General features: G+C 36.7%; 2 protein-coding genes across 2 annotated transcripts; both read right to left on the bottom strand.

Moving 5' to 3' along the window:
* Nucleotides 1-339: 339 nt before the first annotated feature.
* On the bottom strand, nucleotides 340-12,555 carry LOC113697204 (golgin candidate 1). Its single transcript, XM_027216717.2, has 21 exons — nucleotides 12,195-12,555; nucleotides 9,891-9,971; nucleotides 9,538-9,587; nucleotides 8,814-9,434; nucleotides 8,638-8,700; nucleotides 8,285-8,362; nucleotides 7,963-8,166; nucleotides 7,267-7,323; nucleotides 7,081-7,155; nucleotides 6,894-6,965; nucleotides 5,678-5,740; nucleotides 5,500-5,598; nucleotides 4,754-4,831; nucleotides 3,571-3,639; nucleotides 2,298-2,345; nucleotides 2,111-2,206; nucleotides 1,890-1,966; nucleotides 1,547-1,592; nucleotides 1,359-1,457; nucleotides 1,208-1,252; nucleotides 340-839 (listed from the first exon to the last, which is right to left on the bottom strand). Exons 1-21 carry the CDS (start codon nucleotides 12,220-12,222, stop codon nucleotides 768-770), a joined length of 2,121 nt encoding a protein of 706 aa, XP_027072518.1. The 5' UTR covers nucleotides 12,223-12,555; the 3' UTR covers nucleotides 340-767.
* Nucleotides 12,556-21,080: 8,525 nt separating this feature from the next.
* LOC113695084 (uncharacterized) lies at nucleotides 21,081-22,219 on the bottom strand. The gene has a single exon (XM_027214045.2). The coding sequence runs from the start codon at nucleotides 22,128-22,130 to the stop codon at nucleotides 21,492-21,494; it is 639 nt and encodes a 212-aa protein (XP_027069846.1). The 5' UTR covers nucleotides 22,131-22,219; the 3' UTR covers nucleotides 21,081-21,491.
* Nucleotides 22,220-24,195: the final 1,976 nt, after the last annotated feature.

Below are 24,195 nucleotides of genomic sequence, written 5' to 3'. Positions count from 1 at the left end.
TAGAAACTCGATAACAAATTCTATCATGTACATACATACACTTATGAGTAATTATTACTTTCTTTTGTATTTATATACTTTTTTTTAATCAATCTTTCTGTATTTATATGCTTTTCTTAATTAATTTTATATTTCTAAAAATATAACATCAGAAATATATTTTACTAGAACACCCTTCAGACAGAGCACAAAGATATATACTAACACTTGTGATTTTGATGGTTTCTCAGGACTTCATTAACCAAAATTTAGCACTTGCATTACATTAATCACGCGATTCATTTTGCACGCGGTGGCGATTTGCATACTTGGAAGAAATACGGATGGTTCACAAAGACATACACGAGAAAAGAATATCATATTCTGTTTGTTTCTCCAATCAATTTGTGCTTACAGGAAACTTTCTTGCAAAAATGTTAACACGTGTTCCTTGTACAAGAAAAAGGCATGTCATAAGAGATGTATTATATAATAATTTCTTGCTTCTACAGAAGACGATCAAGTCCAGCATATACATCTTGTTACCGTAGTCGAATCCCGAGTATAATAAACCTTGCTCAGGATTCCTTGCATTTGTTGGCAACTTTAGTGGTTCACGGCAATCGAGGGTTAAAGGCAAACCTGTCAGCTGAACCACCCAAATTTTCTTCTTCACATAATGGATGAACTCGATGACCTACACGTATAACGATGAGCAAAAACCACATATCCAGAAGCAACTTTGTATTAAAGAGAAAAAATTCAAGCAATCTTTGCAGCAGAGAAGCTCAAGGTAGCGTTCGATTGGCAAGCCCCATGGACTCTGCGACTTCTCTAGATGCATATGTATCAGCTTGTTCCTGTAAAATGCAAATTCTGTGTGTCAAATAAGACTTGAAGATTTCTTCAATGATCAATAGGACATAAGACTGGGCACTAACTCTATCAAATGATTTACCAGGATATAAATTAGAATAATAGAAACACTAGTGCCAAGATGATTTAACATGTAATTTTACTGGGTGAGTAGCTTAACATAGCATGGTCAACTTAAAAAGTATTATCAAATACTAAGCCCAGTATGTATCTCTACAACAGTAAGCTATGCTTCGTTAGTAATTCGTGCTTTGCAAACTCCATAACCAAACCAGGGAGAGGCTCCAATAAGACCTAATTCATGAGCTTAACATATAATGTTCAGCAGATCACTGGGATTAGGAGAACGTACCTGAAGGCGATGCAAAAGATGCATCAAGAAAAGATGTACAAATACCTGCATTGAATATCCACTTCTTAGATTCAAGACTTCAGCACAACTAACAATAAAGAGTTATTTCCGTCAAGAAATCAGGATTTGAGTCGTATTTAAACATTCTAACCAGATAGAAAAGCAGGACAACTCGAGCATATGGATACCGCCATAGAAACTTTGTGGCCCTGACAGCTCCAGAATCTAAAAGCTTTGCTGCCTTATGAAGCTGCAATAAGCAAAGGAAAAATAAAACTAAGAAGATAAACAAAAAAGGACCAACAATGAAATGGAGGAAAAAAACCCTAGTAATTTCACCTGCATGCTTGCCCCAACCATGTGGCGGTGATGCAAGGGAAGAGTCCTGATATTTTGATTTCAGTCGATGAGTTGTGTGATGCAATAATAAGTAGCCAAAGCAAAGTGGCCACAGTAATTCATTCTAGCTTCTTAACATGACCACTTATTCAAGTAAATCTAATTTAGCTGTACTTTCTCTCATATTTTTACTTTTTCCGATAGGAGAGCAACAGGGTCACTGACTAAAAACAAAGTGAAGTTTGGTTAGGATAAAACTTCCAAGACGAACCAAGACTTGTGATCAAACATAATCATTTATCCTTGACTTCTTAAGACTTCTTAAGAATTAAAATAAACATACTCAAGTGCTTTTATCTCTGTGTCTTCCTCCCAAGAGGATGATGCTCGACGAGAAGTTCTATTCCTTTCTGCTTCTACCTACCGGAGAATGAACACAACAAAGACAATAATGTGAAGACATAATAAAAAATTGGCAAAAGAAAATGACTATGTCAGTAGTAAGGAAGAGGCAGACACACAGCCAAAAACACAAAAAGGCAAGAATCAGAGCCATATACGGACCTGTGCTTCCTGGAGACGTTTTAATTCCTTCTCCAACTGAAATTCTGCTGCTGCTTTTTCACTGGCCATGGTCTCCAGTTGTGTTTGCTTGTAGTACTGATTCAATAAATGACCATTAGAACTGAGAAATGATACTGTTCTTCAGTCAAATTACACATATAAGAGATGCATGAACAAGTCCAAGTACCAATAAATCAGTTAATTCACGATACCGCTTCTCGAGCTCCATATGTTCCTGTTCAAAGACAACCACAAAATTAAGGGGCATGCCACACAAGCACACATGATCAGCAATAGTTAATGAGGTGAAGTTGAACAAAAAAGTAGAGACAGCAACTGCCTTTGCAGTCTCTCCCTAAAGATGTGAGATTATGAAATTATGATAAATTTTTAGGCAACTGTCACAGTGGAGTGGCCGAAATCTGATTGAAGTTAGCTGTGCTTCAATGATTCATTGCGAAAATATCCAAATTTTCTAAATCTTGCGCAGTTCTTAGGTAGCACTGCAGCCAGACATGACACAAGTTTGGACGCTATTAAAACCAACTCTAAATGTCTCGTGGTTCAGACTTTTGTTCCTTTCCAAACTCAATAGAAGGCATCCAATCTTGATTACAGTAAATCACCCTACGCTATGAAGAATGTATCCCAAAGCAATAACATTGGCATGTAACTAGTATATTAACAACTTAGAGCCCATTTGGATTGCAAATTTTTAGAGATCTTGCAGATAAATATACAGAAGTGATGTGGTGTTTATGAGGTAATAAGGTAATTGGGAAATGTGTCAACGGAATATTCCAACATTTTTTCCCCAAAAACTCACAATCCAAATGGAACCTTAATCGGGAGCAGTCAATTCATTTAGTGCCAAATCTCCCAAAAGGATAGAATATGGCCTTAACAGTTCATAAAAAGTAAACATGCACAATACATATTACAGGTGATAGTAACCAAGTGGCTTATCAACTGATTTGGACAGAAAATGGAGCAAAATAATACCAAATTTTGATGTAAACAGTAGCATGTCATAACTACTTATAAGGTTCCGTGCGGAAGACTTCATCATAAACCATCTTCCTCATAAAGCTTAACAGACAAATCAACTGAAATTAATGGTTTCAAGCATCAAAAGCATGAATAGATTTACAGCCATTGATGCCCATATATACATGATCCAAAAAAACATTCTGAACATTTTTTTCACTAATAATGACCTCTACTTCAAAGACTGCGATTATAACAAATGAAAGACAATAAATTGTACGCATTTTAAAGACTTTTTCTTGCTTCAGCAAATAGTCATATTTCCAATCTTCGATTCTTGGAGTCGAATAGTGTGTATCCAAACATTTTACAAATCTGCAGGACTCAAAGGCAATTCTTGTACACCTTTTAACATACATTTCAGAATTTGTCATCCTATTTTATCCTTAGAGAACAACAACCAGGTTAGTCACCTGACGTGAGTAATGCTCAGCATCCCTCTTCATGGAAGCCATTTCAACTCTCATCTTTTGTACCTCAGCCTGCAAGACATCGCAAAAGGAACCTTACATATTGATCTTGAGGAATGAAATTGCAGCGTAAGTGACTAACGTACTAACTAAAAATATTTAAAAACATCACTCATGGATTATTCAGTTAGCAGAATGATATCCATGAGAGGGTAATATCCATTTTTGGGTTCATTTTTTTCTTGTGCCAATAAAATCCATTTAAATCCCTCATCTGGGGTTATCTAGGCCAAGCAGGGGTAGTGGAATTTTGGGATCGACATGTTAATTGAAGGATCAAAAGAGAATACATTAAACCATGTAAATCGCCAATTGTTTCTACGCATAGCTCCTATGGTCCTCACCATTATACTCACACTCTCCATTTTCTCCTCTCTTCCCTTCAACCCCTCATCCTGACCATCTGTCACTTCCTTTGCCCCTTTCCCACACCCCATGCTGTCATCACATCCCTTTCCACATTGTTAATCTCTCACATTCCCTGCTGCTATTATTTTGAACAAAAGGAAATTGTTGAGACAAAACAGGAAGGCTTGTTAGGCTGCAGAGGTGTTAGTTTGGCACATTAACTTGGCAGGGGAAACAGTTTGAGTTTGAGCTTTTAGTTTCAATAACTTAATGTTAACTTTCTCTCTCTCCATTTTAGCATTTGCCATGGAACTCACTTTTGCAGAAAATCTTCTCATTATTATTAGCCAAGTGCTTTTGCTCAAAGAAATGATTTCAAGACAGTTGAATGGTTGGTTTGAGTTGGTATTGAGGTTAAGCAATGGCAGAATACATGTGTGATGGTGGTGGTTTAATGTGGCACTAATGGTGGCACTGTTTAGTAAGGTTTGGTCCACTTAGGTAAGAAGCTGAAATTGGTAAAAACAACCAGTATGATTCTGAGGTAGGTATAGTGGATATTGATTGGTAACATGAACATGATACTCTCCAATAAATTGCAGACACAATGGACATGGGTTAAATACTGGGTAAATAAAAACCACAAAACCAACTGCAGATAAGACATCATAGGATTACATTTCCTAGCAGTCTTCATGCAAGGTCACTCTTCCAAATATGTCAGCAAATGAGCCTACTTTAAATTATTATTGAACATTATAGTGGAAGAATATCTTGCCTCCATAGAAGAAAGCTTGCTCTCAGCATCTCTTTGACCTTGACGTGCACGCTCCACCTCTTCTTGCCATGCTTGCATCTTCATGGAAAAATATTCATGCCATTAACAACAAAACTGCTGAAAAATGGATAATACCATCTCCAAACTTTTTATGTGGTTAACAAACGGGCAAATGCAGTACACATCTTTTAACTCAAAGTAGAACCATCCACAAGCAACAGCCATATAAAATTAAAAAAAGAATTACAGAACATTAAACATAAAAACCACATTACTTGCTTTGCTTTCTGATGTGAAAAATGTAAATAACAGCATGTTCAAGTTTGGAAGCAAAAGGAATGATGATGGAAATGTCTAGGGACTAAAAGTATAAAGGCCCAAGTTACAGAGATACATGTTCCCACGATTAGACCAAAAATCATTGTACCGGAGACGTTGGAAATTTAATGTGGGTCTGCACTTTAAGAAATTGGTGCCATAATCGTCATTTGTCATATTCAGGTATGGCATCTACATACCTTACTCTTTTAACAGTTGCTATCACACATTCAACCATATGCAAGAGATAGAAAGGCATTGTTCTGAACATAGACCTATTCCATTTCTTTATTCCTTCTATTCTTCAACAAATGACATAAATCATAGAAGCATGAAATACATGCAAGAAAGAAGGGCATATGATGAACTATGGATGAGCATCTGTTAAGTTCCATCAACACTGGATCCATAACTGCAATTTCTCAAACCTGAATGGCTTGATTTGCTTCTTCTGGAGACTTCTTTTGTCCACGGCGAGCACGAGTTTCCATATCTTGTAGTTCTTGATTGAGAGTTGAACATTCAACCTGATATCAATTGTAAGTGCTGTTATTTTATCAAGAAGACATAAGCATATGGACATCAATTCAAAGACATCTTTACTACCTCAAGCAGTGCCACCTTCTGCTCAAGTTCAGCTGCTTTTGTGGCTCTTTCATCTGCAGTCCTCTGAAGAAAGAAAAATGTCAAATTCTAAAGGTTGTAACCATAAGTTTAATTATCACATTAACTATTAAATGTCAGAAGACAGGGAAGATTCAGCTATGAACACAAGAAAATTGCTACTCCAAAATCATCACTAAAAATTCTTATGAATCCAAATCTTTTGATGAGGGTCACATCCAAATCTTTTGATGAGTAGATTATAATGAGGTTAACCCTTGCTGGTAAAGAATAGAAACAAGGAAAAAGAAGTGGCCAAAATACATGATGTGCAGATACTGAGGTTAAGGGTCCAGGATTTAGACGTTCTCGGTTCTAATCCCCTTTTCCTTCCCCACATCTTAACTAGAGAAAAATTAAGGGGGAAAAATGGTGCAGGGCAAAATTAAAGCAGCATCTCCACTGTAATGCCAGTATATGTGTATGAGGTTTAGAAACTATTCAGAAAACCAACCTTAAGCAAACAATAAAATGGTTTCTTCTCTATTTTGATTTTAACTTACAGAATCAAATTTTCAGAAAGACACGTCACTGTCTGCTTTCCATGTTTTTACAAAGTCTCTGATTTCTTCTCCTTTCCAATCTTAGCTCATGTTTAGAATTGAGGATTCCATTAACCATTTTTTACTCATAGCTCTGTTCTAGTAGTTAGATGATTGGTGCATAATTGGTTTGATTCTGTTGGTTCTTGTTTTACTCGGTTGAAATCAAGGGTATGCCCAATAGCTTCTGTAAACTGAATGGCTGATCTTGTGTAAACTGAATGCCCAATAGTTAAGGAGACTTCTTCTTTCCAATCTTAGCTCATATTTAGAGTTGAGGATTCCGTTAACCATTTTTTACTCTTAGCTCTGTTCCAGTAGTTAAATGATTGTTGCATAGTTGGTCTGATTTGACTCTTGCTTTACTCGGTTGAAATCAAGGGTATGCCCAACAGCCTGGGTAAACTGAATGGCTGATCATGATAAAAGTAATGGTGCTAAAGGGAGTACCTGTATTCTCTTAAATGAATACTGAAATCAGTATCATAATATTTCAACTCTTCCCAAGTGCCAAAAATGCATAACTTTCAGCATGCGAGATGAATTTGAAAGCAAAACAGTCATGGTAACACAAACATGATTTAAGCATGAAAGAGAAGACGACCACTCTTTAGTACCTGAATTCTAGCTAATGCTGTTGATGCCTCAATAGCCCGATGTTCCAATTCTACTTCCCTTTCCATAGCAGCCTATTCATTAAGATCAAAGGTCAATCAAATTTCAAATAGATGACACTTCAATCCCCACACCTAGGGAGCCAATTACAAAACAGGAGAAGTAAAATATGAGTATTTTGATATGAACCATCTTTGTAGCATTATGTGCAGTACGCTCATCTTCAGCTCTTCGTTCTGCAGCAGCCAGCTCTTCCCTTAAGGCCTGAAACAAGAAAATGTTTGTTGCCAACATAAATAATATGCACAAAGCAGCATCATAGCTGCTATCTCCAAGTGCAAGCATGGCATATCACAACCTATTAGATTAACTTACTTGCATCATTCTTGTTTCTGTAAGCTCCCTGTTTCTCATTATAGACTCCATGTTTGCCTGAAAAAGAGTAACAAAGGAATAGGAATCAATGACTATTGAATGCAACAGTGAAGGTTGGAAAATATACATGTATTATCAGAGAAAAACAATAGGACTGATACTGACGAAAATAAGCTCCAAAAAAGATCATTATTAAGTAAAAGATATAGCATGTTCTAATGCTGTTCTATATGGATATCAAAAACATCAGAAAATGACTTGTTCCTTCTGTCTTTATCGAAAGGAAATTGCAGAGAAAATAATTAAAAGAAAGACCAACCAAGGACAAACATTAAAAAAAAAGGGTCAAACATTCAATTTTGTGTCACCCAGTCTTTCCCCAGCATCCATCCAAGTTACCAACTCCACAAAACCCAAAAACCATAAAAGATAAGAGATAATTAAATGTGAAAACCAAGACAGGAATTGTAGCCTTTTAGGCATATACCAAGTATAAAAGAAAGAGAAAAACGTCTCAGGCTAACATTCCCATTTTAAAGAACCCAAAATCAAAGTGATTTGCTATACATAAGCTGCACAAGGAAAAGTGATTTGCTACACATAAGTGCCAATTTTGGGCAACTCATTGGTCACCATATAGAAACTAAATATTGCAGAAAAGAGGTCTGTGCCTGCTGCACAACCACGTAAACAGACCTGCAGTGATGCCAAATTTCCTTCAGCTAAAGCAGCTTGTCTCTTCAGTCCATCCACAGAATTGACAAGTGCCTCAATTTCAGCATTCTTAGTAGCCAATGCATCAGCCATGTTGGACTCCACCCTGGTAACCTCACTTTTGGAGACAGATAAATCTTTTTGAAGATGCTTAATGCTCTCCTCGTATGATCTACTCAGATCTCTCTGGTGCATTAGGAAATCAATAAGTAAAAACAGCTTGTATTTAATGGAATACTGACTGAAGGTCAATTTTACAGATCCAAAAGTCTCATCAAAAAGAAAGAAATCGTTTGTGTCTCACCTCTGCAACAAGTAGCTCTTCTAGCTGTGCATTTTCAGATTTATACTCTTGAAGACGAGATGAAAGACCAGCACAAATCTGATAATGGTTAGTTAAATCTCAGTTAAGCATTACTGGAGTAATTTAAAACATCAAGCAGAAGTATTTTTCTTGCACTTTTTTAATTACGAACAGGTCAAAATTTCCAGTATATAATCTGATAGAAGTTGCACATGATTGATAATTTGCCATAGCAGTAAAACAATTGTAAAAAGATTTGATAATTGTAACTGAAAATCAAGAGCAAACAATGCTTCTAATAGTATTCTACGATTTTACAACTGAGTGACAAAATGATAATTCTATAACCTTACCCGGGCTAACCTTGCTTCTTTGGACTGACCAGTAGAAATTGCATTTTTCAGTAGTCCTTGAGCCTGTAGAATTATAGGACAACATTAACAAAGACCATGCACAATAAAGATATAGAAAGTCTACTGCCCTAAAAATAAGAAAAATGCCACATTATTTTGCCTATAACATACTTTACCTCATCAAGTTGCTCTTGTACTTTCTCAGAAGAAATAACAATACTTCGTTCTGAATGCCTCTGTTGATCTGGACCTGATTCAACTTTTAAATCAGATTCCCTAGGCTGAATTTCAGCGTCACTAATTGCATCTGAACTTGAAATTTGAGATCCATCATTCCTAATATTTGCAGGAAATTTTGCTTCTCCCAAAACAGTACTTTGGCTGGACTCAGTTGGGAGATTAGCACGATCAAGGTCACCAGCAGAGAGTGGTGCAGTTCCCTCATCAGCATCTGTGACATTCTTCTGTGCTATTTCACCATTGTTATCCGATGCTACAACTTCTATTTGTCCAGTAGCTTCTGCTTCAATGTGACCCGCATCAGTCTTCAAGTCCTCATTAATAACATCTCCAGGTGAAGGAGTCTCTGCAATGGAGCCAGCTCTACCGACACCATGTTGATCCTCATTAACAATTGTTCTAGTAACACTATGCGGACTTACCACACTATTTTCAGCTAATTGGGCAGCCGTATCTTTATCTAATACAGCTTCTGTTTGTGATGTTTCAGGTATACTCTGCTTAATTTCAGTATCAACCATCACTGGAGTTTCATCCGAAGAGAGAGGCTTTTTAGTCTGAAATATAATTACACTCAGATAACTGCAGATAGAACTTATTTCTACATTTATACCATTTCATGTCTGAAAATCTCTAACTAAGGTCAGTTCACTGTAATACCTTTGCTTTTGGTCTTGTCCTCTTTGGTTGAGATCCTCGTCCATTAGAAGCTTTAAATGTGATAAGAGGCATAAAGGAAAAAAGCATTACTGATTACATCAACAGCAGTTTTGCTGGTATTTGAGCTAAGTTGAGAATGCTTATAAAGAGGAATTACATCATCAACAACAACCTCAATTTTTTTCTATAGCATAGCAGATACGATGCCTAAACAAGGTTATCACAGTTCAAGCAAAATTGTAACACAAAACACAACATGATAGACTGGATGACTAAATATGGTAGCAGTTCAAAGGCCAGACAGTGCCGTGTACAAGAAGCTCTTTCTAAAAGAGCAATCATTAGATCTTTACCTGGTGTCTGAAGATTAAGTTGTTCATCGGGATTATCCCCAGCAGCAAGCTTTGCCCTCCTATCCACCACTTCAAATAAATCTGTGCAAGAAGATTATGAATTATCAATTCTTTGAAATTTCAATTAATTCAAAATAGGACATAAATGAGGATACACATGTTCTGCATGGCCAAATAAGGATTTGTCAAATAGATGACAAATATCGTAAACAAGTTCTTCTCCTATATCTTTCAAGACAATAGATACAATTGGGAATGCCACATGAGGACACCTCTCTTCTGAGTACCCAAATCTGGATGCGAGGATACTATATAATCTATACTAAAAATTTTTCCTCAACCGTCAAGGGAAAAGATGACTTGATATTGGAAGCATAACATGAACAAGACATTCTTCTTTAGCAAACAATAAGCGGTAAATATGCACCAAGCCTGGGCTGTGGACAAAGGGAAGAACACATTTCCTGCATATTCTTTTCACCTCTGCAAGAGGCATCCTATTCTTACCCACTACCAGTGCAATCCTGAGAAATAGCAACTGCAAATACCTTCTAAGCCACAATAGACAAGCAGAAAAAGTCCCAAGAAAATAATATATCCATCCTCTTTCCCGTTATAAAGGAAGATTCACACAAAAGCGTTTGTTGCGCTAGAAAGACTGCATTTGTGTTGGTACACATGTCAATGGACAGAAAGGAAAACTTCCTTAATTCCTAATGCTTTTTATGTCATCGAGTTTGCATGAATTCTTCTTATGATGACATAATAATAAATCTCAGGTCACCTCTTCTTCTGCAAGACTTTACCAGTTCACCTAAAGTCAGCTACAAGTAAACAAATAGGCCTACTGGAGAGGCTTGTACGTCAGGATGGTGCCAGGACTAGCTGGAAATTAAAGCCCAAGCTCATGAAACAAATGAAACAAATGAAAAGATTATGCTCAATGCCTCTCACGCCATTCTTCAAATAATCGCATACGGCCAATCTATGTCCTTTGTTACATCATTTTCAATAGACTCCCAGTAATTAAGCGTATAGAAAAAAATACCAGAAGAAAACCATGACACAGAAATTTGATACCAAATGTGAGCTACTTATTAAAAGCCAAAGGTTTAACTTCACGTCTCTCGTTTTTCACTTTTTCCCCTTCAATTAATCATCAACGTTTATTTGTAATGACCGCTGTCAGTCACTTTGTTTCCCATTTTTTCTTTGCTAAGAGAGGATAGAACTGAAGCATGCAAAATAACAGTTTCTTCATTAACAAATAGAGTGTGCTCTATAACATCAGGCAAAGATTGATTAAGCCTATGCATATCTTCAGAGAGTTCCTACAGGAATCTATCCTAGAAGCCAGCGAATTAAAAAACTCAACACCAAACAAGAAAAATTTTAAAACCATTTACAATGAGTTACAGAAAACTAGGTGCACTGATTATCTTGGTCAGTGCTAACTTCTTGATGACATGTCAAACTGACACATCTTTATCTGACACAAACTTTGGTACTCATCAACCTCTACCCTCTCCACTAACTCGCATTCCCAAGAGATGTACTTATTGGTCAATATTGAGTATGACCAAATCAATCTAACAGATTTTCCCTTCTTATCCCCTCTACCTAGCAATATTGCTAAAGAAGATCATAAAGATGTAAATTCTCAGGCTATATTTTCCGATTTACCACAAACCCATCTTCCATACACATTTCCCCACACCCATCCAACAAACTTTTACCACATTCGAGCATTCCAAAACTTCAAGCGTGTTACGTTCCTTCAATCTAACTGACATTCACCAAGCACTAAATCCCAAAAAATGTCAATGCAACCTCAGTTTCCAGTCGTGTCATCCTATCAAAACAATCACTCCCAGAATTTCTTAATTTGCAAATTATACTATGTCATATTTATTCTTCAACTTTCACTAGAATAAAACACCGTTATAAATCCAAATAACAACTAGAAAACATTCAAGGCACAATAAGATCCATTCTAATCGAAAAAATGTTCCTTTCAAAGCTCAGATACCCAATACTTAACAACTCGAATAAGGATTAATACACAAATCCCAAATGCACATCCAATTAATAAATTCCATGACGAACAGCACAGCATAAAATCGAAATCACAAGCTCTAGTGAACACCAATATTGAGCACTACCAAAACAAACATATTAAGACTAAATTAAAACTAGATTTCCACCTAAAACACACTTCAGATCGCGCCATACAGGTCGCAATGCCTCTAAATCACAATTAAAAGAAGCACTTAAGAAAAATGTTAAAGAGTATAGAAATTGAACCTTCAGCGGCTTTGAGCCAGGACGCCATTGAAGAAGAGCTCAAATGCCCTAACGATTGATCATCAACAGCTCAAATGCTTGATGTTGAGAAAAAATAGGAATCAGTAGTTCGTTTCTTATTTCTATTTTCTTTCTCTCGTTATTCTCCTGAGATGATAGATTTTAAGGGAATTAAAGAATAACTGAAAAATGCTGATTAAAATTAGGAAATAAAATCTTATTTGCAAAAAATTGGATCAGAAGTAATTGTCTGTTAAATGAGAAGAGTCGTTAGTTAGGGCGGGTTGGGACTTGGAAGGGAGAGAAGAAAGAGGGCCCGGGGGGGTGGGGGAGGTGGGGGCTGTGAATGGCAAGATTATGACGCAAAATCCAGGACTTGTTACGGTGTGATATAGGAATAGAGTGATAGAGTGTTACTTCGATCAACACCGTTGATTTCATTGCCATCAACTTGATTGATGTAAGTGCCCTTGGTCCATACTTGTTGGGCTGCTTGGGCTGGATAGAAGAACTTCTTCTTGTGTGACAATTGGGGCTTTGAAGTTTCAAAAATTTGAAGATAGAAACAGGGATTTCACATTGCTTCGTAGCCCATAATCGGATGAACCCAGATAACATTGAGACACTTATTGACGATACAATTTCTCATACGTCAAGTCAGGATTCTCTATCCAGCCCAATAAAAGAAACAAAAGCGGATAGTTTCCTGTTTGTCCTTGGAGATTTGCTGTTGGAATTTCTTTTCCATTCATAGGCTTAATATTAAAACGACAATTGACAGAGAGACTCAAAACACATGGATGATGAGAATAAAAAGTCAAATTTGTTGTGAACTTAAAGAAAGGGCGTCTATTATACGAGCACATATAAATGAGCACGGGTAAGATTTAGGTTGAGTTTGAAATCGACTTTGGATGACAAAGATCAGGCTTTTCCAAAACCAGTTCTTTAGTTCTTTATCTCTTGGGCTTAGTATCCAAATGCACATGATTGTAGTATAGTTTAAAAAAACTCAAGGAAAATTTAGAGGGGACTAAACCACCACCGACCAAGATAAGTGCGTAGCACCTGCAGGCAAACTTTTCTAAGAAAGTCTGAATTTTTTAGAATGCAGGTCAATGGAATAATTCCTTTGACCTACACTTAAATAGAACGTTAAAACTCTCCTGTGGCCAACTTTAAAACTCTAGAAGGAGTTGGTTTTTGGCTGGGTTAGGTAACACCAATCTTGTTTACATACCAAAAAAATAGAAGTTACCTCTAAATTAGTAAGAATATTAATGACGACATTCTAGTTAGACTCTCAAAAATTGTCTTCCTTGAATTGAAAAAAAAAATTGTGACAGTACATGATAGTATGAATCTTGAGTTGATGATGGAATTTGAAATTGGCAGCCAATAATATGAATGAAACCGTACAAAGAAGGAGGACATAAGTAGGGCTACATTTCTAACAAGGAAATGTTCATGTTTATATGCTCTCACTCATGTTTCCCTTGTAGGGATGGCAACTGGGGATACTTGCCCCGCGGGGGGTTAATGAGGAGGGAGTTGGGGCGGCGGTTATTTTCTCCCCCTATTCAAAAACAAGGCGAGGACTGGGATAGGATAACTTTGCCCTATCCCAACCTCATCACCTATATATATAGACTAATAATTATATATTCATATTAATATAAATGATTGATTAGTTATACTAATATATTTATACTAAATTATTAATTACACTTTTTTATTGATTATACACTTTGTACTAATTAAATACCTTTTTTCCTACAGGCACTCATAGGGGAAACGGGTGACACGGGATAGGACGGGGGGCAGGGGGAATATTTGGGCAACAAAATGGGGAGTGGGGAAAGGTCTCTCGCCCCACCCCCGACCCGTTGCCATTTCTATTCCCATGTGTCTTTATTGGAAAATCTAGCAAACTAAAAACATTTCACATAAAAGTGGCCAAATTAAATGCACTCAACTTCGCCTGTAAAATGTGTGTTTATGGGACAATTCAAACTTCCAAAGAAGGGGAAAGAGGCACATTGTTTTCATTTTCATTTCAAGGTGGCCAAACGTTAAGGACTTCCATTTCAAAGATCCATCCTTTCCAACTCCTCTCCGCCAAAAGTAGTTAAAAGGATGTTGGGCGGAGGGGATTTGGGTTGGATGGTAAGGAAAAGAAATTGTAAGTAATAGATTCTGAATTCAAAACCTCCAACTTATCAATAAAAAACTTAAAAAGAAAATTTAGCAAGGATGCTAACATGCAAACATGTACAAAAAGTGTACCAGTTCGGATCCTCATACCTAGAGGGATGTTATAGTTGTAACAGGAAATGTTATTTAAGCCCCTCAAATTGAAAAGGGATATACAGCATGAATTGAAAATCCACCGTATCCACTCACAAATCTGTATAAACCAAATCAAATATTAACCTCATAAAGGTTTAATTTAATATTTTCTCACTGTGAAACTCTTGTTCCACTAGCTGTTGTTGCCAGTTCCATTAATCTTGACGAGAACGTTCTGTATAAAAAGAAGACACCCAAAATTATCCCCATGTCCAACTAATAGCAGAACTTTAATTATGTCACAAATTCCAAGTTTAAGTTTTGACAAGTCAATTGAGATTTCAGATAGTAATCAAACCCCAAAACCTGACTTCACGTTTTAGAAGTATATTCCTGTTGGTTACCCGTTTTGCTTTTGTATTCTGGGTCACTTCCAGAGTCCACAGAAAGAGTTCAAACGCGGTAAGGGCCGCTGGCAACCGGTGCCTGGCGATCCTAGAGTTTACTAATTCCGTAATTAAGGACATACATAGACAAAATGGAATATATTTAAGTAAATAAGAAATTGAAATATATACTAATTGCCTAATAAATATTGCCCCTATCTTCTTCTTTCTTTTTTTTTCCATATGTGCAGTTTACATAAATGAAGATCCCAAAGCGATTAGGCAGGCGAGGGAAAAAGGAGTGCTGGTTATCTCGCCGCCCCATATTCTTTTGGTTCAGATATGTCCTTAGAGGATCCGTAAACAAAGTTGGTGGATAAGATTATGAAAGAGAGAAGAACATATACTGAAAACTAGAATACAGTATACTCCCTCTGTCCCGTTTTGTTAGTCTTGTTTTCCCTCTGTCCCGTTTTGTTAGTCTTGTTTTCCTTTTTCATTTGTCCCAAATTATAGTCCACTTTCCCATTAAGGAATGTAGTAATCTTTCAAATTGTCTAAAATACCCTTATTAAATATCTTGTTATTAATACATTGTTATTAAATACTAACCCACTACATTGAATACATTGAGCTTTTCCAATACATAGATAAATGAAAGTCTATCTTTATTATTCTTTAAAATTTATTTATATCAGGAGGGAAACAAATAATGCCATCATTCTTTGATATTAATTGGCACTCCTCGTGATTAGCATAAGGGTATTTTAGGAAATTATTAATCTAAATTCATGTTTCCAACCAAATTAATTACACTTTCTTAATCTGTGTGAAAAAAAAATCAAGACTAACAAAACGGGACGGAGGGAGTACTAGTTTTTAATCCCAAGCATATTGGATTAGTTAAAGTTTTGAAAAGCTAGCTAGCTGGACCTCTACCAGAAATCCAGAGGGAATAATAGATGGACAACAACTTAGGTACATAATCAGTACAACTGGTACGTAATCATAGTTTAAGGTAATTACAGATATTAAATCATTAAAACCAAAGAACAATGCTTTCCTAGTACCATCTACGCCTACTTTAAGCATGTTTAAGCTTTTGAAACATAAAGCGTAGCAACAACATATTAGTAGCTAGTTTAAGTAGAATTATATATGATCGAAAGTGAAGGGAGAGCCCTATCTGTCAGGCGGCTCTTCTTTTACCTAAGAGACAATTGGATCAATAATGAAAACACCTGCAACTTTGTTTGGGATTTGAATCGGCAGACACAAATTTCTTGGAACCAGACATGATGCTTTATATATATATACATATATAGTGTATGTATAGCCGCTGCTCTTTAACATTATTAGAGGGCCATTTCCCCAACAGTTACACGAGGGACGCAGCTTCCGGGGGGTTTCTAGTAGCCCTACGACGACTAATCAAATCAATAATGGAATGCATGGGACCATCGTGTACGTACATGGTTACCATTCTCCAGTCCACAAAGCTCAGAAAGATGCAATGCCGCGGTGAAAAAAAAAAAAAAGGGGGTTGCAAGCATGCACTTTAATTAAAGTGTCAAGAAAAGGATTTTCAAGTGTGCCCTACCTGAACCAAATCAATTTGCTCCAACTACTAGCTTGAATCCACTAGGAATTTTTGCATGTTAGCCTCATTAATCATCTAGAGTACAACCTCAGCCTCTTTTGTTTCGTTTCTCTTTCTCCGAATCAAAATAAAAATGCTCTAATTAATCATCATCTTCTTCTTCTTCTTTTCTTCTTTTTCCTGGTCAGTAAGTCAGTACTACATGCATCTCTCACGATTTACGACCTATCAATCATACTACTATTTGAGGGTGGTGTGAGAGCTATATATGGGTTGAGAAGCTAGCCACGACCTCACCTCCATTAACACTTCCTAATCATGAATAGATTAGCCATTTTTATTCGTTATAAGAATTTTGATCTTCAAAGACAAACATACTCATAAAGGCTCAAAAAAAACACACACACAAAAGATGTGCTTATAAGCAGCACCTCTGATCTGATCGAATTTTATCTGACTTCTCGTGCGCAGCTAATGTCATGACATATGTTGTATCATAGTAATAAATTATGGTTGAGGTGTCATCTCCGACCAAATGACGTGTGCCGATTTGGTTCAGGGTCGACGTAGCATGTCCAAACTCCTTGCTTTATCTTTTTGAACTATGATGATTACAATGATTAGAATTGTGGGCTAATGTCAAAGAATTCCTGGTGGCACGTGTCTCTTCCTATTTTAAGCCTGTTAGAGTCTGGAACGAAATGCAGAAATTGAAGAAAGAAACCTTATGCCACAAAATTATGGAAATATCAGTCAGGTTTGGGCGGAGATGGGAACTAATAGCGTGTACGGGATAAGCATCGACCTTAGCCCGTCAATTTGAGAGAGGAAAAAAGAGGGAGAGGGAGGAAGCGATGACCCTTAAATGCTTGAAAGAGACTATGCTTTAATCATGCAACGCCACAACCACAACCCTTCAGGGCCCTCCTTTATTACTTCTAGATCTAGTTGAGTAATTCTGTGCCCAACACGCATGCTTGTGTTTATTTCATGGCCCGAGACGGATGCCTGTTAACTTGTTATCATGCTTCTCAATCTAAAATAGAATAAGATGGCCTGGGTTGGTCAGTTTTCTGCAGTTGCTGAAAGAATAGTAAATATCAAGATTTGTGTAGAGCAAAAATGTTATTGACCATTGAATTAGATTGAATTTCGCAAGAAAATTTTTTTTTGATAGGTGAAAAATTATGATCAAAAAAAAGAACTGGTGAACAAGTATATCGATTTCATGTAACCTCTTAGTGTAATCTAATTGTGTGTGTGTTGGTTTCTATCGTTGTTTGAAAGAAAAAAAAACAAGTATATCGAAACTTGAGAACAATGGAACTGCTTGATACTTAGTTTAAGAACAATGGAAGGTTACCTTGCACTAAGTTTTTAGGTATATATGTAAAGAAAATATCATTAGTAGCAGAACTTTCTGGATTCAAGATTACTAAGAAGCTTATAAATACTTTGGATTGTGAATTATTAGAGATATTTTTACTGTAGCACTTTTTGTGATGTGATGTGTGTGAGATAAAAAGGTAATTGGGAAGATAAAAAGATGCATTGAAAATTGTAATGATGATGTAAGCAAATATATTTTGGCAAATAAACCGCAATCCAAACAAACCATACCCTTATAATATTTGCTCTCAATTATTTAATTTGGCATCCAAGTAGGTAGTATCGTTTCCAAAGTGTGTGTATTTTTTATCCATATATATAAAGCGTGTGTTTTGATATGTATGCATACATCCGAGCATTAGCATTATTGATCCATCCCAATCTGTATAAAAAGAGATATTTATCATGATCAAACTAAGGTCAATGAAAATCGTCAAGCATCACAATTTTAATCATTACAAAATTGAGCAACACGGTATAATCAAGTACACGAGCAAAAGTTAATTATAATCTCCTCCTTGTCTATTTGCTTGATTGGCCCGGCAACATGAATCTTTCTTAAATTATGGTCGTTTCCAATGGAGGTTGACAAGACTGATGATGAAAAATGAGTAGAAAAGAGTATCACCCTCCTCCGGGGGCCCTGACAACCCCGATTCTTTGGCCATAAAACAAGATCAATTTATGTATTCTTATGATTTAAGTTTTTTCTTTGTTCTTTGTGTAGCCCCCATTGCAAGGGAATTTCCCTCTACGTGGCGGCACAAAAACCTGAGGCCTTCTCCGTCAAACATGGATGTGGTTTCCTTAATTTGGAAGATTTTTATCTTTTCTTTTCTTTTTCACTTTTGGGACAAAGCAGACAAAAAAAATACTTAAGAGAGATGGCTATGAACATCAAAGGTTCCTACTTCCCACCATTGTTGGTAAATGTGGTACAAAAATTAAATTTCTTGAAAGCATAACCGGGGAATAATGGACCAGATTGAAGATGACTTAAGCAACCTCCACTGGTTGAGCACTTGATCAATCATGAATATACAATGAATGAAAGCGTGATACAATGATTTGATCATGATTATTTTAGATCTTAGAGCTGCAGAAAACCATAAAACTATGGGACCTAGCCCAGGCAGCCGCCATCTGCTTCCAATACCGCTGCCCTCCACGACCCCATTGCTTCCTCCATCAAATATCTACTTGGCATTTGCACACTAATGCCACATATGGGATATGCCTGTCTAATGTGCAATTGGGACAAAAATTTTCTACCTCAACAATAATATATTCTCTGCTCGAATTGAGCAAATTTTCTTTCAAAGTATATGTAGCTTCATGTATCTACCATAAGAAAAAAAAAAAGAAATCATTGAATAGAGGCACTCTTTTTTTCTCTTTTTTTTTTCGAAAATGATAACAATTGTATAATCTATTCTATTCTAAACTAGAGGAAAGGAGGAACCTAAAAAGACTTGTGTTAGGGAGGACCAGCAAGTATTCTATCATTGAATAGAGGCGCTCATAAAATCAGTTATCTTATCGAAATTAAATATGAGACTCTTATAAAATTTTCCCGTACACAAACAACTATACATATGTACGTATATGCAGGTTCGAACCTGACAACCTGGTCTTACCAAAATACAGCCACTGACAGCTGACCGCAGAAGCTGACTGCTAACCTAAGGTTCGAGAGGGCAGGACCAAGATTCTGCACCTTAATATTGCAATGCGGTATCCAACCTTTTTTCTTTTTCAGGAGTAATAGGGTAGGGTATCTTACTTAACCAATAAGAAAAAAGTGTAAATAAAGAAATAAGAAGGGAAAAAAGTTTGGTTCTGTGAGCGTGTGTAATCATGCGGCCTTTCTTTGTCAGATAATTATACACCTAAATCTGATTTGCTTTTCTCAGTTCTATTTCTAATCATGTTTACAGGGTCTCCGCGGGGGGCAACTTCTTATTTCTACTTCTAATCATGGATTTCAAGGGCTGGTGTGGTGGCCGACCATCAGCCTAAGATTCAAAATGCAAAATCTTTGTTACTGCAAATCATTTGGTATTTTGCTGATGTTCGCTCTTCGCTAGGAGAAAGGACAGTAATTTTTTAGCCGTACATTTATTATTATTATTATTAATTTTTTTTTTTGTCGATATAGGAGTGTTCGGGTCAATTCTTACGGGGCCCGACTAATCCCCTGCGCGCCCCAACCCGGCCCGAACGCGTTAAGTGCGCGAAGGAATCCAGTGAAGCGGAGACTCGAACTTGTGACCTCAAAGTTCATTGGTGAGAGGCGCTGACGCTGGAGCATTCACGCGAGGGCTTTAGCCGTACATTTATTAGTATAGTACCATTTATGCATATATGTCATGGTGAAACTTGTCTGCTTAGAGGGCGAGTCTTTGGCGCCTTGAAGAATTGAAAGGACACGCTTGGTTCAACTGCTCGACGGTCAATGCTGCAAGTAAAATCATAGCGCCAAGAGACTTTAACTAACATGTTTTTAAAGGTGGGAATTTATGCCAGGAAATGGGTTTTCGGCTCCAAGACTCGATATTTTAGCTTCTATATATGTCGGTATACATATGAAAATTTGCAAAAGATCTGCTGAAAAATAAAAAATTTGTCAAGAAAAGTATATGCCGCACCCTTGGTTTATGTTAAATGTTTACATAACCCTCACAAAGCCAAAAAAATATGCTGAATTCATCCCTTTTTTGTTTAATAAGAAAAGTTATGGGTCCGCTAATGTATTTTAACTCTTCTAATTTGTAGAAAGCATCCTTGGTTTAGCTAATTAACATCAATGGCTTGAAAACATAAGTGATTCGCGGGAGGTTGTAACATGATTCTGCTGTTGTAATTTGGTTTGCTACATTTGATGTACTGGGATTGGTGACGTTTCAACTACCTTCAATAAACTTGAGCCGCTAAAAACACAAAGTTGGAGAGACCGTGCAAAGACAAAAGAAAAAAAAAAAAAAAAAGTAGTAGCAGCAGTAGTAGACTAGTTGTAGCAAAAGTCTCGAAAACCCTTCAAAAATGCCAAGCCCCGGAATCCACCAACTCCGGATGCCTAAGAAATGCGTGGGGCTGGTTTTCTTTACCACATCCAACAAACTATCTCAGTAGATACGAACCTGGAGAAAACAAACAACTAGGAGAATAAATTTTATTTTTTTTTTTGGCGGAGAAGAATAAAAAATAAAAGGAGAATTGGTATTCGAGAATTATTCTTTTCCACAGTAGTACCAAAATTTACACACAGACAAAAGCCAAAGGTAAAAGTTTATCCCACCAAAAAAAAAAAAAAAAAAGTACCCAAAAGTCAAAATTATTTGCTGGAAAGAGTCTGGTTTTGGATGTTGAAAGCCAGCATACACAGGCACCATACTGTCCCTCCCCTCCCCTCCGAGTGAGCTAATTACAGTCTTTAACTTGAAGCGAAACCCGATGTTAAAGTGTCAATGTTATGTGCCGGTATGGTAGTTTTTTCTCAAAGGGAAGAATGAAGACGGTCGCCCATGCGCACAGCATAAGGTTTACCCATGTCGGAAAATCCTAGTCGGAATTTCCTCAACCATCAAAGTTGACACCACAATCTTGCATTTCTTTTATTTTTTTGGAATTTTTTCATCGTGCTCGTGCCCATATATGATAGGGCGACGGAGAATCCAGGGCGGCTACTCGGCGTTGTTGTTTTAAATCCTTGTAGAACTTCTTGATGAACTCCTCAGCATCTTTATCCACTTGAGGATTTTCCTCATTATCCTTCACCGGAAATGGCGAGTCAGTGACTCGGAGCTGCCTCACCGTTGGACTATGTCCAAAGCCCGGTAGCACCATAGGGGACGCCTCAACTTTGTCGTAATGATTCAAGACATCGAACACTTTCTGGACGACATGAATGTCTTGTGGCTTGTAGCTATAGCCGTGATGGTGGTGGTGGTGGTGGTGATGGTTTCTGCGCTTGGAAAAGTAGGTAGGATAGGCGGGGCTATTGCTGCAGCTGAACTCGTACTCGCGGGGGTGGACAATGGACATGCGGACGTCGGTGGAGCGGCAAGTTAGGGAGTTGGTGTAGTCTTCTTGGAGGTGGAGCACGAGGTTGTTTATGGCCTTTCCGGCAAGTTTTCCCCTCTTGAACATCATGTGAAGGTCGTGCATGAGTTTGCTCTTGGTTATGCCTTTTTTCAACATGTAGAACACTATTCTCACAATGTTCCATAGCTTTTTGGCTATTAGTGGTGGTGAGCTTGGTTCGATTTCCATGGTAAATTTGAAGGCCTGTTGAGAGAGAGAGAGAGAGAGGCAGGGGAGGAGAAGAAGAAAACTTCTTTTTTTTTTTCCTTCTTCGAATGGTTTGCAAGAGAGAAATGACGAGAGAGGTATATATATAGGTCCTTGTGGTGAAGGGAACGAAGAGGATTCAAACTATAAAAAAATTAATTAATTAAATGGGAGAGCATTCACAAGACTATCACACTCTCATTCATAGCGAGTGGTTGGAAACTCACCTAAAAAAGTTTTTCAACCGATCAATGTGGAGGCCTTGAATCTTGATTGGCTCCTTAGGTTACTTATATTAGAACACTTAAAGTACTAATATACTTCACAGTTATAAATTTAATTTGCTGCAATAGGTTTTTTTTTTTGTTTTACTTCCCCCACTTTCCTTTTCCCTCCCTATCTCAAACTTGTAATCAGAATTTAAAAACTGATCAACTAAATAGGAGCGTAACTCTGTGACCACTAACTCCACGACGAGTGATTAAAGTACTAATGCAATAAGTTGACTCATAGTATACTTTGAGACATTAATTTCTTACTTGGGTTATTAGTTAAGTAGCAAGTGTGCTAAATCAATATACTAATACCTTAAGTTATTGATACATATAAAACAAATTTGCACTGCAGAAGCACAAAAAATAAATTATGAGGCCGAACGATTTGAACTCTGAAGAACCCAAGATGCTTTTGGTGGATGGAGAAAGTGATGCTCACGCGCTATCTGGCGGAATGGTTAGTCGTAAAATTAATGCAAGGAAAATTTCTTTTTTCAGAGATATTTTTTGTAAGATCTGTAATTTGGAGGTCACATTTTGGACTTTACTAGAAGGTCTCTATAATGGACTACCAGCCATCCCATTTAAATGATTAGAGATATTTGGATTATGGATGTGTCCAGGAGGTTATTACTATTTTGGAAATTATTAAGCCAAATTAAATCAAGAAAAGCCTAATGGTAGTACTAGTTTAAGTAGCCATGGTTTGGTTAGGCCAAACTTGGATAAACTTGATTTTTAAATATTCAATGGCACAGATTGTGCCATATCACTTGATGAGATGGTATGATACAATCTAAACTATTGGATCTATAAAGACCAAGTTTAGCCACCAAACTCTAAACAGCCCGTAGTTTGTGAGCTTGTAAGCAATACAAATTCGTTAGAAATGATAAGCATGCATGCCTGTTATGTTCTCTAGAATCACAGGCAGGCTGCTATAACACGAAATCAGAGCATTAAACTCGCACAATTAAGCAAATGATTTGCAACCCACCCCCCCCCCTCCCCCGGCGAAAAATTATTTTGGTGTAACTTTGGTTTAACATTTATTTCCATAGTTCCATTTTAATAGGATTGTTTTCCCTTTTTATCTGTCCCAATTATAATCCACTTAGTTAACTGGTAACTTCTTTAAAATATTCTTATTTAATATAACTTGTTATTGAGCATAACTTAATATATTTAACGTAAAGCTAATTAGTCATATTTTATTTATTTAATGTAAGAATATTTTAAAAATATAATAAATTAATTTTACTATTTTAATAAAATTAATTAATATTTTAAAATTATATGAAAAAAAATTTAATTTTATTAAAATAGGACGGAGGGAGTAGTTATCTTTAAAGCATCGAGGTCAATTTGTCGTTGTATCGTGTGAAAAGGGCTGTAAATGATGGCACTCTTTCCTTGCAAATGGTTGAACTTTTAGGTCTTGGACGGTAACGTTTAACTTCAGTCTTAATTCCCGAGCACTTTCCGGTCAATGCGGGTCGTAGTAACCGGTCTATTTAATGATGAAGATGGCAACGTATTTGAAGGGAAAGAAATTTTTCCAATGGGTATCTTTTTTTTTCTATTTTTATTATTAGATCTCATATTCACTCATTCTACTAATCAGATATATACATATTCATGTTTGCTCTTTTTTCTTTTTTTATCATTTAGACACATTTTCAGTTTAAATAGATTTTTTCTAAAAATCTAGGACCATCTCTCCTAACAAGTTGCCCTAAGGTATCCCTTGTACAAAACCGTAAGAAAAAAAG

Source organism: Coffea arabica, chromosome 6e, assembly GCF_036785885.1.
Source record: "Coffea arabica cultivar ET-39 chromosome 6e, Coffea Arabica ET-39 HiFi, whole genome shotgun sequence".
Lineage (NCBI taxonomy): Eukaryota > Viridiplantae > Streptophyta > Magnoliopsida > Gentianales > Rubiaceae > Coffea > Coffea arabica.
Note: the sequence above shows the minus strand (reverse complement) of the source record. Positions and strands in the feature narration are given on the sequence as shown.

Excerpts from the sequence above, each read along its gene's own strand:
- LOC113697204 (XM_027216717.2), bottom strand. The coding sequence starts at position 12,222 with ATGGCGTCCTGGCTCAAAGCCGCTGAAG. Across the intron at positions 3,640-4,753 it reads GCAAGCTTTCTTCTATGGAG|GCTGAGGTACAAAAGATGAG; the intron begins GCAAGATATTCT and ends GATGTCTTGCAG. Across the intron at positions 1,253-1,358 it reads TTGTCCTGCTTTTCTATCTG|GTATTTGTACATCTTTTCTT; the intron begins GTTAGAATGTTT and ends TATTCAATGCAG.
- LOC113695084 (XM_027214045.2), bottom strand. The coding sequence starts at position 22,130 with ATGGAAATCGAACCAAGCTCACCACCACTAATAGCCAAAAAGCTATGG.